The 16350-nt window shown below is 38.5% G+C and overlaps 1 protein-coding gene across 18 annotated transcripts in view; it reads right to left on the reverse strand.

Annotated features, from left to right (window-relative positions):
- DMD (dystrophin) overlaps positions 1 to 16350 on the reverse strand; it is a 1090817-nt gene that overhangs the window by 46860 nt on the left and 1027607 nt on the right. For all 18 annotated transcript variants that reach the window (XM_048288642.1, XM_048288670.1, XM_048288700.1 and 15 more), the window contains 3 exons: positions 13505 to 13706; positions 10054 to 10139; positions 7261 to 7418 (listed from right to left, as the gene is read on the reverse strand). In XM_048288642.1, coding sequence (XP_048144599.1) covers positions 7261 to 7418; positions 10054 to 10139; positions 13505 to 13706 — 446 coding nt within the window. The remainder of the gene's footprint in view (positions 1 to 7260; positions 7419 to 10053; positions 10140 to 13504; positions 13707 to 16350) is intronic.

Below are 16350 nucleotides of genomic sequence, written 5' to 3' on the forward strand. Positions count from 1 at the left end.
AGCATCAAAAGGGATTTAAAGGAAAACAGTGGAATGACGGAGCCTGTGTTTACAGGAAACAGCTCTCCATCATGCAAGGTGTCACTAAACCTGCACAAAACTGGTCATCAGAGAACCTGGGAGATGGTTTCAGTGCTGAAAGCGAGGTGATGGATCAGGTGGAAACCTCAAGGGGCTCACGGGAGAGTGGGAGAAGGGAGGACGTGTCAGCACAAGGAACAGCCCAAGTGATGAAGAAGGATACCATCGTGCTCTGTTTCTCTAAACCATCACTACATGCTAATTCCAATTCCTCGAGACATTTCCTTCCATGCTACCCACAGCAACAGAATATTTATGGTCTGAATATATTTAAATCCTCTGTTTTCCCTTTTCTCTAGGCTTTCAAATACAGCTCTCAGTGGGCCAGTCTTTTATATTTTAAACTTCACAAGGCTGACTGTTTTCCTTTGTGGCTCCAAATCTATTTGAAGCATTTAAATAAATAATAAGCATTAATGTATCATGTACATGAACCAAGATGAATATGGGATTGAGTACTGGGGATTTTTATGCTTGCTCTCAGTTATTTTTCCAGTTTCTCATGAAATCTGAGTTTAGTATAACCTAGCTAAAACCTTATTCCTTATATAAGGAATATATAAAATAACAATAATAATTATATATTTAATGAATGATTATATTTTTATATTAATAATTATATTAATATATAATAATTAAATATATTTAATTAATAATTAAGTATTAATAATAATAATGAAACCTTAAAACCTTATATAAAAATGCTAGCAATGAATTTTGATAAAGAAAATCACAACTGTTCTGCAGGACAGAGAGCTATAGGGAAAGCCAATCAGTTATAGTTTTGTTTTTTGTTTTCTTTTAAATCTAACACTGTTTATAACCTTGACAAACAAATTAACTGATCAATATGTGAAGGCTAAGAAAAATGCAGTCTCCCAGACAGAAACTCACAGAAAAGATACAGAATACAAACCCTGTATTATGCCTGAATAATGCATTGCATTAAAATTGACTTAAAATACTGTTGCAATACTGTATTTCATTAGAAACAAAGATTCTTGGTCAGAGCTTCCTTCTTGAGATGCTAGTTTGGGAAACCATATAATGACTCCTATGGCTACATTTGGGATCCATAAACATGGACTTCTAGTATAGTCATTAACATCCTTTTTTTGGTGTTTAGGGTAAAAACATCAAATCAGAGCATATCTACAATTATTCAGATAAAGTCCTTCACAATTTGATATTCACTAAAGGATTACATTAAATGGAATACACACCAAAACACTTCTGAAGACTTCTGCATTAAACCCTAGTTCTCTTGTTTTTTCACGTAGCTACAGAATTTAGGAAGCTCCCCCCAAAATAAAAAGAGAAAATCAAAAGCACAATAAAGTCCAGACAACACTGGCAAAAGAATTTGTTCAGAACAGTGAATACTGCCTTCTGCCACAGTACATCAGTGAATTCAGTCGAATTAAATTAATTCTGGAACTCCTAAGTGAAAGGCATGTTTATAAAATATGACCATCTATATTTTCAGCTGGAAGGCAGGGCAATAAAGGGGCAGAGGAGAGGCTTTCTGTGACTCACTCAGGGATCCAGCTTCAGCCAGCAACTACACTGGCAAACCATTACCCTGCCTAGCAGACTACACTTTCTATACAGAGGTCCTCTAAGCCTCAAAAAAAAAAAAAAAAAAAATTAAGAGGATCTCTTAATATACCATTCCTAATAGAAAAACATGAGGTGTATGGAAATGCTGCAGTGCAAGCTGCAGTCAGAATAAGAATGAGCCGCTCAAAGCACTGCTCTCCACTTGTAGCTGCTTTAAATTTGCAGGGAAAACGCTGCAGCAATGAAAGACTTTCTGTAACACCCAAAGATCTATTTTAATTTTACAGTCACTGTCAATTGCCAGCAGTCCCAATAGCTGCCTAGCCAGAGCTCCGTATGGCGGCTGTACAAAACCTGTGCTCAGAGAGATTAGGTGCATTAAAATGTATCAGAACTGGTTCTGAATTATATTACATGGAGATTTAAAGCCACGTGGAGAAAAGCTGGTCAGGGTCAGACACTATAGGACAGACACTTCTCGACTGCTCCCCGAGCTGCTATTACAATTTTTTAATAATCTCTAAATCCAGTAAGGCAGCAGCTGAAGATTTTACATACGGGAAAAAGGCTGAATTCATACAGTTCATATCTGAAGCAACAAGATCAAGCTGTAAAGAATATTAATGGTTCTTCTCTTGAACACATTTCTGTGCAACTCCCAATTTTTATGGTAATAACAGAGTGAATCATAAAGTAAAATTCATTAAGGCCTTTCCAGCTTACAAGTAACAATTTGTTATGGAGGACATTCAAATTCATTATGTTCCAGACATCTGTTTTTCAGTATTTATTTTGCAGAAACAATGGAGGAATAGGAAGTTGGGTGGTACTAGCATCTTTATGCAATACTTGGGAGATGAGTTTTTTGTTCTTCCCTCCCTCTTCCTCCAGCTAGTAGTTGAAAAAATATTCTATGCTATATTAACTTTATCTGCCCATAATAGGAAATTTGCTCCAAAATACAGTTGGAATTTTACATGAACAATGTGGTATGTTTTTGGACTGAGTCAGATAATACAGCAGAAATTTCAGATAACATTTCTGATTAGACATACTCTGTTTATGCAGTGTAGGAAATTGACCAGAAATAAATTAACATTGTTAATTTAATGATGTTTTTCACCCCAGGTGGAAAGCTTTACATTAGCAAATATTGGCTTGGACAAACCAAACTGAGGGATGGGATTCTTATGACTTGTTAAAGTTTAAAAATGCACAGCAGCCAGTAACAGCAACCCTGTCTCCCCAGAGCCAGACCTAACCCTGTTCACCCTCGTCTTCCACTCCTGAATTACACTGGATTGCACTGACTACGCCAATCAGTGTTTTTAGTGTTGTGGCAAAGAATAATAAAATAAAAGAACATGAACCCAGAACTGAATTGGTGTAGTTTTATATCATCCACACTTGAACACCATCTTCCTGATCCCCATCCCCTAAACCATTTTAAAATAGCTCTTGAAAGCAGTTCACTTGTAGGACTCCTCAAGACTGACTCCAAAGTCAGGCACAGATTCACAAAATCCTGCTGAAATGAAACCAGCATTGCTGTTTTATGACATTTACAGCACAGCAGCTTGAGGAAGGATTTGCTAGTTCCCTTTGGCCAGCTCTCTCTTGTCAGAGCCAGAAGCAGAAGCAATACCCTATGAATAGAAACAAGGGCTGCCTGAATCTCTTAAAAGAGATCGAGCCCCTCAACAGCAATACTGCACTTGTAACTTATTTCCATATAGACTTGTATATATAACTATATATAGTTATTTGTACACAGTACTGGTATTTCCTAACTGCTCAAAAAATAAAAGCAATAAACAATGCCTCAAGAAACAACTGTCCAACCAATTCAAATCACAGCATTTATGGCCAAAGTCACTTTTAGGATCCTGGACTAGGATTTGTAACACCCAAACGCCACCTAAAAGGACTAACAGCTCTATTTTGGATTTTATTTGCCTGAGTAAATACACCAGATTTGGACACACTTCAGTGGTTTTAGAAAGCAGGCTGATCTTGCCTTACCAGTGGTCAAGTACAAATCTAATGATGAAGACGAGACAACACAGAATATTAAAATACTTTGCTTCACCAAAATGAAGCGAAACAAGGGTTAAAATACATGTACGAGTTAACTGCACATATTTTACTACTCCTTAGCTTCATCTGTTATAGTTTTTAAAATCAAGTACTCTAATTCAAGTGTATCCTTGAAAGAAAGCATACTTAAAGGAGTTTATAACCAAGAAACAACTATCCAACATTTTACTGAGAAATGGCAAGGGACAATTTCATCTGAGCTGCACTCTGCTCTCTCATCACATTTCTTCAAAGTCCCAATGTCACAGTAACTCATCCAAGGCAGTGATGTGAATTTCTAGGTCCTGTTTATACTATATGAGGAAAGCATATTAATAATTTTCCACTGTGATTAAAAACCATGTGTCCTTCAGTCGATATCATTTCCCTATCCTGTTTACTTAAAAAACGTACCCATCAGAGAACTAAAAGGAAAGTCCTTTCACACTGCAGCAACACTGAATTCACTCAATTTTTCATGGATCTATAGATTGCTTTGATGCATTCAGAGCTTAAGCAGAACGATACAGTCTTCGAGTGGTCACTGGATTAAGCTCTTTGCTCTCTAAACTTTAAAGTATTTTTTCTTTAAAATCTCAAAGCAGAAATTACATACCCCTGCCCCAAATAGGAAAGGTGAGTCCCATGATATCCTTCCCCTCCCAAGAACTTCTACCAGCACCGTCCCACAAATGAAAAAAGCTATGGAAAGCACAAGTCAGTGCTGGGAGGGGTGAGAGGTAGTAGGACTGGAGCAGCAGCCTCGGGAGAAGGAGACCCAATTCTCAGGAGCAGAGGTGTGCAGGGCTGGGCTCCTCCCTGCCCAAACCTCATTCTCAAGGACTCACTCTTCAAAAAGCAGCAGAGATTTCCTTTGTTATCACTGGGAACAGTAAACATCCCCTTTTTTCCTGCTGCTGTGCAGACAGACAAGGCCATTGCCAGGGCACCTAACCTAAGGGAGCTGGGAGAACCATTTCTGAAGCACACAATTGTTGCAACTCTGACATGACTGCAATTATATTGCTGGCTTATCATCACCAGAAAGAAGGAAGAAAAAAGGGAAGAGAAAAACAAAACTAAAGAAAAAGCATTCCTCAACGTGGGTGTACAAAGAAAGACTTAAATTAGTTCCCATGCAGTAATGTAAACTATGAACCCTCACAACTCTCGCTCCAGTTAAGGCAGGCTGCTGGGAGCAGCAGTACTCCCTCGCAGGCCAGCTTTTCCAGGCCAATTTCCTGGGCTGCTCTGTGTTCCTCCCCACCAGCACTTCTGTGCTTTCCCCCAGCCTGTGGATCCTGGTGCCCACCATCCTACACGGAAAGGATGTCTCTGTGTTCCCCTTCTCCCTTTCTCAAGGAAAGTTCTTATCTCTTTCCCCATCTCCATTCCTGGCTGCTCCTTTCTTTCATGCCTCATTCTACCCAGCCTTTTCATTTATCACTTCTATTCTTACTGCTGTTCTTACTGTCATTCCCTAAGAGTCCTTATTTTCCACTCCTTAATTCCTTCTCCCTTGCCTTCATTAGGGCTTTCCCTATGTTTGGATTTCTGCTCCTCTCCCCAGGACTCTATTTCTCCTCCTCATCTCAACCTCCCTCCCCTTTTCTGTGCCTCCTAGAAGATTGTCTGTTCTGCTGCAGCCCAGGTTGGAAACCACCTTTGCACTTGGAGAGTTAAAATGAAGCTTCATCCAGAGGAAAAAAGAGAGGATGACATTCCTTTTATTGCAGGTAAGAAGAAAATCTATTTTTCAGTGCAGGTAAGAGAAGGAAACCTCAGGTTTTCTGATGTTCTGATTTCTGAGCATACCAAAGGTTGTGTCCAGCTGTGCTTGGGCTATTCCCAAATATGCCAGCAGCTGGATAAGGTACAACGTTCAGCCTGCTGGCATGTCTTCATTTCTAATGACAATGTTGCTAACTCATTTTGTTCAAATAAACAGGTATTACAAAATCCAGAACCACAGAATAAGCTGAGTTGGAATGGACCCACAAGAATCACTGAGTCCAACTCCCAGCCCTGCACAGGACCATCCACAAAAGTCTTCTTCCTACTTTAAAAAAACAGGCTTGGTGTGTTTCATCACTATGATTTTTATTGTTTTATTCCTAGTATAAACACAGAGAATGGCAGCCCCCTTTCAAAAAAACCTATGATTTTGCCAGATTCTGAGGTCACCTTCCTTATCAGTTTTTCAACAGTGTTCTAAAGTGCTGTTGACATTCACTTGGGAAAACGACAGAATCCAGTGAGTCCTAATTTCTGAGGAAGGTCATTTGCACAAAATTTTGACCATGAATTTGGTGCAGCATCATTTTGTGTTTGTGTCAATTGAAAGCCCAACATGGAACTCAAGGCTTGAAAGTACCAGCGAGGTCTAACACAGCTATAAACATTACAGTCCACAGTTTATGAGCATGGGTTATCCACCCACGACACAGCCCTATAAAACATTCATTCTAAAATGGCATCTAATACAGATTAGAATAATAAAAGGTCAAGACATGAATGACAGAAACAGTAAAATGTGAATCCTGTAGAATTAATCTGTTAAAAGAAATGTGAAAAATACAGAAAGCAAATGTCCCATCACAACTGAAGTTTGTGGTGATCTTAGAATTAGATTCTTTTCACAGTCATTGTGTGTAAGCAGTCTACTTCCAAGCATTAATATTCATTGAAAACACTTGCTGTGTTTTGCTTACTACAGAACTGAAACTACTACATAATGAAACTTGAGCAGCAGGCAAAAAAGCCAACAACTCCCCCCTTCCCCAAGCAAACAAAAAAATCCCTCAGGGACAGTGAGGAGATGGGAAAAGAGCTTTCTTCCATTGTAATGTAGAAGATGCATTTAGAGTTAATCACAGACCATACATTACCTCCCCTCCTCTACCTTTTCATTAAGCAGCTGTCTTCATCTTGTGCATTCTGCTGGTAGTTATGATAAGGATGAATAATTCCCTTAACTCTCTTCCTCCCCAGATTAAATAATTTACAAGTTTGAAAAGAGCCTGCAGTTTTCTGTGTATTCCTCAACAGACAGGACAGGAATTCTTTCAGAACTCTTTAAAAAACTGGCATTATCCATTCAAGGAGTGGAAGGAGCTCATCGAGCACTCCTCGCCCCTAGACAGCACTGGAGGGAGTCGCCTATTGCTCCCCTGGGCACCTGGCTGTCACTGGTAGGTACATGCCCAAAATTCAGATTAACCACTGCTGTTCACCCACATGGCAGCAATAAACAGTTATCTACTGCTGGCAATAGGAAACTGTAAAACCAGGAGCTGCCGCAACAAAGACTTAAAACTGTTTGGAGGGTTCAGTTCCAACAGAAGCCCCAATGACAATTATCTGCTGCCTGAAATAATTCAAATACCCCTCATGAATGGAACAGTTTAATGCACTGATGGCCACTATCATCACACGACCCACAGTACCCCAATCCTCATCCCAGATTTCAATCCTCAGAAGTACGGGAGAGCTCAGAACAAAATACCAATCGGAAAATTCACAGTGAGCAAAACGCGAACTTACAAACTGGAAGCAGCTTCTGACGCTCGGCTCGATGTTGCTGCCCCCGAAGGAGGCCACCTCCCCCAGCTGCCGCGGGATCTGGATGGAGTCGTGCAGCAGCAGCCCCAGCCGGCGCTGGTCACAGAAGCCAGTGGAACTTGCCACTTGTTTGAACAGGTCTGGAGGAAGGAAAAGGACACCAGAGGTCAAGCATCGCTACCAGGATGCGGCAAACAGCCCAGATTTGCATCGTTTCCAAGGCCTGCAGGTGCGGTCAGCAGCCCTGGTGGACATGAGTACAAATATGACCTCAATCTGGCTGCTGCTTTTCCCAAAAACACTGGGGGTTCTCTGTGAAATGGAAGTCTAGTGGTAATTTTTAATAGCATTACTGGCTTGTACCTGGGAAGAAAGGCCGCTCTAACACAGAACCTGTGTCATTACTGATAATGGATGCAGTGACTCTGTAACAGAGCTAACTGAACAGCAGGATCTTCATGCCACAACACAGATGTCTTAAAAATAATGTTTAACGATAAAATAATTTCATACAACATAGAGCACCTTTTTAAGTCTTAGCAATAAACATACAACTCAGAGAATCCATTTCTCTTCCAGATGAGTTAAAATGATAAAAAAGAGCTCACTTTGATGTATCATGATTTTTAAATTCAAGAGAATTTCTAAAATAAAATAAAAAAATTACAGTACGACAGAACCTGCCATCCATCAGAAATTTTATTATCATACTAATTTTTTGCTTCTGAAGTTAAATGTCACTTGAAGCCATGTTCTGTTACTGCAACATTCTGGAAAAGAATCCTTACAGGACAGAATTATTATCCCACCATAAGCTCAATTTAATTTGGTGGGAATTAGTTATACCATGTATATATTGAGGAGGTTACAGAATTCATAATAAAAAAAAATACAGGTTATCATTAAATGAAGTATTTATTTGGCAACATCTCTGTTGACAATATATTACCTGAATAAATCCTCCTTACTTTTCAACAGTTTAAAAAAAAAGGAAGAGCCAAATAAGACTAGAATAAAATAATAGTCTTTTTTTGGAGTCACTTTAATATTTCACCCAACACCAGGGATACAATTATAAAGGTGCGTCAGTACTACTCGAGATGACTTTCCTAGCACTGCTTTGAGACCTGTTTTCTTCCAAAGGAATAAAGGAACAGATAGAGAAAGGATTATCTTTTAATTACATGAATTTCACTCTTGCAAAGTCTAGTTTTATAATGAATAATTCTGAGATGAATCCTTCCATCACCTCTGCAAGCCTTAAGACTTGAGCTCCGGCACAACCAACTCTGCAGCTCTGCTGCACGAATGAGACAAAAAATTGTAAGGGGTGCAAGTCATTGCATACTTGCAGCAATACTAATGGCAACTGCACTATGACCTCAGCATGGATGGCAAAGCCAGACCACAGCATGACAGACACAATTCCTTCCTCTCCCACAGCTATTCAGCTTCCATTTCCCTGTCATTAAAACATTAAGTGTCCTCAGCAACGTTATAGGGCACTTAATAGGTTATGCATTACCATGCACACACAGTGCAGGAGAATCTAAACTATGAATAGATGTTTTCCTTTAAAAATTTGATAACCTTCGATGAAATATCATTTTGAAAAGTATCTGTACTGAGTAATTTTCTTAAAAGATTTTCTGAATACTTTTTCTTAACACCCACATGAAACATCTAGAAATCTAAACTGTGACATTCATTGTGATTGCCCTAAAATATGATCCAATTACACACAGTCATGCACAGACCCCGCTGTTGGTACTGTCTGTTTTCTCTTTAGAGTTCTGCAGCTTGCATTAGTAGAGAATAAAATGATAACAACTGATGAAGAAGTGCTATGGTATTGGGTCAAACCCTAAAGGTTGGGTTTTCAGTGGTATTTTTAAGTGCATGAATGAGTGATACCAGTTAATTCAACAAGAAAGTTACTCTTGAGAACTACTTTTATCAGTAGTTCTTTTCTGGATCCTAGTCTCATTAGTGAACTGATTCATTTGTCAGGTAAAACTAAGGCTGCAAGTGGAATTTTTTCAAGTATTTCTTCTCTTAAAATACGCAAAAGCTGCACACCTTTAATATTTACTTAAATTTATTTATTAAAATCTATTTATTTAACGGTAGCAACTACATTTAAACACAGTGTACATAATAAGACTGACCACTATGCGGGAATCATTTTAAAAAGTTAATATATTTGAAAATAGTGTAATGCAAGTGTCCTGTAGACATGCATTTTTGTGTACAACGGTGTGCTCAACCAGTGGTCTCCAAAGGGGTTCTTGTGCCTCAGGGAGTGCTCAAGACAATCCATTAGGATGCAGTAAAGAAATACTTTTTGTACAGTTAATAGATTCAATTGAAAGTTTCAAAATAGTGTTTATTTAATCTTTATCAAAATAGTGTTTATTTAATCTTTATCACATCCTTTCTAATGTTCTACTTTTGGTATGTCTTATAATGTCAAAAATATATTAGTACAGTGGTACATGTACATAATTTATAAATAGACATACATCTATTGGAGGTGCGTGCTCAAAATTATTTTCACTGGGAGGGGTGTGAATAAAAATGTTTGGCAACCACTGTGTTAAACTACCTAAAACTACAGAGAGCAAATAACTTAAAAGTACAAGGTGAAACAAGTTAACACACTTTGCATCTGCAATATCTAAAATAATGTCTCTGTATGCTATTTAAATGTTTATTCAAGAAATAAACAGGAGGAAAAAACAGGAATACAAACATAAAGTAATTACATCAACTTACATCTATATTTATCTTCCAGGTGTGCTTTACAAAGGGATACAACACCAGTTTTGAAAGATAAGACACGGATCCTTCCTGTTCGACCCCTAATGGAAAAGAAACATTGGTTGATAATACAATCCATTCATGTCATAATTTGTTTACGATAACCAAGTTCACTTCAGTACTGTAGTCTTTATAAATTAAATCTCACAGAGAACACTCAAGCTGGATGGTTATTAGTTAAGCTAGAAATGAAAAAAAAATCACATTACTGTGGCTTCACAGGCACAGCTGAACTGGACTGTGCTGTTGTATCAATTCTACCAGAAGCAGTCTCAACTGGAAATAATTACCCATCTCCTTTTTTTATGAAAAAAGTGAATAAAGGGTCTTTACACTATGCTTATTTTAACAGGCTTCTCTATGAACTGCTGCTGAGTGATTCTCAGAGATGAGGTCCCTGACAGAACAACACACCAGCCCTTTTGCCAATGACAATATAGCTTTAGTTTCACCAGAAATCTGATGTAGCACTCGTTTTTAGAAAGTCTTTCTTACTGTCTGTCAGCCCTGCCCTGACTTGTCTGAAAAGGCAACAGCGAGCCAAGCATGAAAAAGCAGCCTCTGCCAGCAGTGTGCAGCGACAGAGACACTTGTAATATGCTCAGGTGAATGATAAAAGCTTGCCTAGAAATCATGGCAAGGCAGGCAGGCTGTACAGTTATGCCATTAACACCTTGGTGTGGTTTCTGCGCTCCTCCTCGCAGCACTCAAACCTCTCCTGTGCAGTGCCAAGGAGCCGGGACACTCCAATCAGCCCCTGCTGCCTGTCAGCCTCCCCCTCACGCTCACTCCTGCCTTGTAACGTGCCCACGCTACTACTTCTGCTTTTTAATATGACAGCGAGAACAACATCCTCCTCTGAGCTGCAGGCAACGCAGTGACAAACCTTCACATCTTCTCTCAGTCATCTGCTTTAACTCAATTTACTTCCAGTTGCTAGCTTCCCCTCCAGACTTTTGTTTCTGATAGCATTTCAAATATGTAACATCTATTGCAAACGAAGACTTACACAAAACAGGAAGCTAATGCCTAAACCAAACATTTTTGAAGCAGAGCCTTTTCAACAGCTTTGAAGCATCACCAGTAAGACCCCCACTGGGAATAAGATAAATCATGTAGAGGCAGGCCATGGTCATGCATAAGGCTGCGCCCTAGGTAAAGATGCATGTGGTATTTTAAATCCTATGAAGGCGCTGAGGAGCCAGCAGTGCTCATTTACCCACACATCTCCCCTGCAAACCGTATAAAAAGTACAGACAGAAACCAGTGGACAGAGCCAAATTTAGAATTTGCAACTTTTTATTAAAGAATCTTGTGTTTTTCATCACGAATAAGCATTTGTAGTTTACCTATGCTTTCCATACTCTGGTCCTCTTACTCCTCTCCCTCAAATATTTTCCAAATTAATTATCATCTGTGCCCTGAGAAACTCCTCCTGATGAATACCAGGCTCATGAAAATTATACAAGAGAAGAATATAGAATGATGATTGCTCTGCAAGGCAATTAAATTGAAACTTGTACGAATCATGAGTTGTTCAGTTCACTCTCCTCTCCTCCCAAGTCAAACCAATAATTTAGCATGCTACTGCAAATGAGCATGAGTGACTGATCAATTAAAACAAATCCGAAACATGCGGGATTTGCAGAGCTGTACCCATAATTAGATCAGTCATTGACTGTGAATTTGATTAATATCTTTACAAACGACAGTTTTCAATTATAAGAAAAGTAAAGATTCAGTACATTTAATTAAATGTCTCCGGCAGCGCTGTGCACTTTGGTTGATCTCTGCCTATTAAGCTTACAATGAAAACTAAACACACGTAACCCCAAGGTCACCTCTCTTACCAGTGTAATTCAAACTTGAATTTTGGGAAAATAGCTACAAGCTTTCCTCACACATAAAACACCTCTGTGTTTCATTGTGCTCTGCAATACGCAGTTCCCTAGCATACCTAGGGAATTGTCTAGAAGCAGATAATTATAATTTCTAATGTTGTACTTGCAGCACAGTGCAACATAAAGAAAACTAGACTGGACATGACAAATCTAAACTGGACAGTTCAGCTTAGGACCAGCCTGTGGAATGACCTTTAGTTCCCTCTCTGCCTCTAATGTGACTGATACAGATTAATATCCATTAATATCCAGCATATCTCTTTTGTTTTCACTAACTGGGAGTCTTTGTATGTTATTTATGGTTGATGGTAACTAAGAACTCTGCTCTGTGAAAGCCAAAGCAGACTAAAGAAATAAAACCTGGCTCTTGAATGAATACAGCACCATTCCCTAGTACTGGTATGCTACAAGAAATATAATGTAATCTGGGTAGTCCACTTCACAGGATACTGCAGCTGCTGCAAAGGATGTCACAAACAACCGACTTATTGGAGGTGATCCTGCAGAAAGACAGGATCTGAACAAATCTCTACTTTTCTTTGCAGGTAATCACTGAAGCTTCACTGCTGTAATAAAGGGTGGATGGAAGAACAATGTTATGGCCCTTCAGTATGGTTCAAAGTGTCAATGGAAATACAGTAGTTGTCCCATGACCTTCTAATTCTATAGGCAAATGTTTATTCTGCCACAGTAATGAGCACGTCTGGTTGAGAGTGGCTGATAAAAACCTTAAAAACACAAATAAAATACTTCCACTGACTTTTTTAAAATAAAATTCAACAAATACAAATATAATGGCTTATTCTTAAATGAGCTTACAAACATATGTTGGAATTTGAGCAGCATCATTAACCCACTTAAAAGGAATACTCATAAATTTTCTTCAGGTATATTTAGTCTGTTGTATTTATACTTATGGTACACTTTTTAAAATTAAATTTTGAATTAAGTATTTCTCAAATCTTCTTACAGCTAAGGGTTGTAAGCACATTAGACAAGATAATGAACCTCTTCCATCTTTGAAAAAGAATGACAGATTGAAAGCTACAGAAAACTGACATATTTGAAAACGTTTAACATCCAGAGGTACAGACAGGCAAGAGTTTATATGGTGTTCATTCTGTTGCTTCTTGATAATTCTCTTGAACTTCTTTATCAAAATAAATTAAAAGACCAATTAAAGCCATGACTTACTGTGGACAGACACACAGTCACAGAATTGGTCTGAATGCAAAAATCTGCTTAAAAAGTTCTGTTTTCCAGCTCTCTCATTGCTTAGCTTAATAAATCTAGGATTGTAAGCCTAACCAAGGGCTGTACAGATTCAGCTAAATGCAGCCATTAAACCATTAGGTTTATTAAACTTTCACTTCAACTACTCTTTTTTTCAGCTCCAAGCCACCCATGCTGTAATGAGGCAGACAGCTCGTTACACCTTCCCCCTCCCCTTCTGCTACTGGGAAAGCTCCTGGAGCTTTCCCATGTCCTGAGCCCCCCATACATACGTGTCGTAGACATTCAGAAGCCAGTTGAGGCACATGTCCACGCAAAGGGGAACGTTGACCAGGTTATTGTGCTCTTGCTCCAGTCGATCATAAATGGTGGTCAGGCAGTTAATGATCTGCAGAATATCCATTGGCTGGTCGTTTTGTTTGAGGTTGTGCTGGTCCAAGGCATCACATGCAGCAGACAGACTCAGGAGATCCACTGTTGGAATAAAAAAATACACCACCATAGAGACTGAAGAGAAACGTAAAATGTCTTCTCAAAGTCACGTGCAAGACTGGTTTCAGGACTCCTACAGATGCACTGTTATTCAACTGTGGCCTTAGAAACCAGTGTGTATCTATCTGTTCCATTCTTAGCTGTAAAGTACTTATTATGCTCTTTGGTCCTGTGGAAATATTACACATAAATTACTATGCAAGTAAAAATTACGTATTTCACACTTTATGTTCCTACAGATAGGCTAATATTTGATTACTGCATTCACCAGATGTGCTGTCACCACAGCACAGGTCATCAGCTTTCCTGAGATGTGTTGCCCCATTTCCTAGAGAAGTCAAGCAATCTTAACCAAACCAAACTAACATACCTAGTTCTAGAGTGATTAAGGAAACCTTGGAACGCTCTCCCTATTGTTACACCAAGAAATTTAACTTTGACTCTATGATTTTGTGCAGGGTTTTACTGGAGTTTTAGTTTTTTTCACATTAGCATACAGACATTTATTAAAATAAAATATTTTGGAATATTATATTTAACCTACTAGCATAAAAAATATAGCTATTTTAATGTCAGTTATATACTGCAAAAGCATCGGACCCATTCCTGAGTGTCTCAGAAAGATGCTTTTCTTCTAAGAATTCATTAGTCAAACTGAAAATAGAGCACAGCCCTCCCAACACCTATAACTCCGAGCTTTAAGCTGAACTCTCAGTTCCTTTGAGACTACGAATCAACGGTAATTAAATGAACCCCTCAGGCATTTGAGTGGCAGCATAATTATATATGCAGCTACTGCTAAACATGGGTCATTCCACGTTGTGAAAGCTCTTCCCGTTAATAAGCAGCATATTCTGAAAAGCCTTTCAGCCAACTCTTCATCAACCTCCTGTCCTATCCCCAAGTCTGTAACACATGATCATCTCCTGACAACCAAAAACCGCTTGCTAACGTGTTCTGCTTTAGGGAACCTCTTTTTGTGGGTAAAAGTAAGGCTCTGGCCTTCATCACATTAAGATCCTCCTTCATCTTTCCCACCAAGACTTAAGAAATGTGTGCGTAGGGTCCTCTCCCAGAACATGGAACTGTGTATTTCTTTCCCAAAAGCAGATATGGAGGCCCCCACGAATGACCAACTTTCACAAGACAAGCTCCACAGTCAGATATGTATTGAAGAGCTGAGTATTTGGCACCATGCAGTGATTTGAAAAGCTTTAATTAAAATAAACCACACCATTTTATGCTTTGCACTTCTTTTGGATTCTCTGCCACTCTTTTACACTTTTCTATTTAAAATTCCAAAACTGACTCCAAAATCTGTGTGAGCAGTGGCTTCTAGATTATTTTGAAGCCTAAGTCATTTATATAAATATTTCTTTGGCCTCTAAGGCAATAGAGAAAAGGTTAGGATGTTTTTAACTAGACACTGCCAGATTGCAGGAAAAGTATAAAAGACAACATGGAATAAGTAACCAGTTGAAGGACAAAAGTGACAATTAACAGGCAGGAGAAAGTACACTCTAGAGGTCACAAACTGAACTTAGGAAAAACTCAACATATGGCTGGTAATAAAAAGTATAAACGGTCCTCCCAGAATGCAAGATCATCTCCTCTGTAACCTGCTGCTGTTGGCTGACACATTAAAAAAATGTATTTAATCTAGTCTGCGTAAAATTAAAGGAAAAAAGACCCCTAAGAGAAGTTCTTGAATATTTTCTTTTGCCACATTTCCAAGAAAAGTTTGTGAATACATCTCATTTTATTGACATCACAATGTTCTGATGTGGTTTGCACTTGAAGATCAGATCTTTAAAAGTAGCAAAACAAGAAAGTCATCATGCTTTGATGTGATTATCAAAGGAAACTGTACATTTAAAAAAACGTGGTGCAGTAGTTACACGTGGCATGCTCACAATAATTTTGAAGGCTGAAATGCTAGAGCCACACACTAGATAACACAATACATAAGCACTTATTTGTTAAAGATTGCTATTTTCCATGTCCTTCTTTAGGTTTAATATCCTAGTGTCTTAATATTCATTGGGCTGATTCATGAACCGAAAAGAACTGAAGTTTAAGTACAGCTCCCTTTTAAGGTGTTTCTATTCTTGCCACTGAGAAATAGGCTGTACCTTTACTTCTGCAGGCCTTCTATTACACACACATTTTTAGAGTACCCTCAGTAGAGAAAATTGCTGTTTTCTATGAAGTTTGCAGAAAAGAAGATATATAAAGATATATGTATAGACATATACATCTATCTATCTATCTATCTATATCTATATATCTAAAAACTCCTGCAATTTAAAAAAAAAAATGAAAAGGAAGAGCTGAATGCAGCACCTACTGCAAGTGGGATTTTGGCTTTGCGTAGGAGCCCTGAAACCCAGCACTGTGCTCTAATTCTACTATTGCCAAAATGCGGAAAAAGAATTTTGTAACGAGTTGAGGTTTTTAAAAAAATCTAATTAAACTGAGTTCACGAGCGACACTGAAATGATAGAATACACAAATACAACGATGGTGTCTCCAGGCAAAAATATTTGTAAGAACAAAGCCTGCTAACCAAATTCCTTAAATACTTCTCCTTAGATACAAGTACGAAGAATGTGCTAGAGTAATCAGT

Source organism: Corvus hawaiiensis, chromosome 2 (genome assembly GCF_020740725.1).
Source record: "Corvus hawaiiensis isolate bCorHaw1 chromosome 2, bCorHaw1.pri.cur, whole genome shotgun sequence".
NCBI classification, from domain to species: Eukaryota; Metazoa; Chordata; class Aves; order Passeriformes; family Corvidae; genus Corvus; species Corvus hawaiiensis.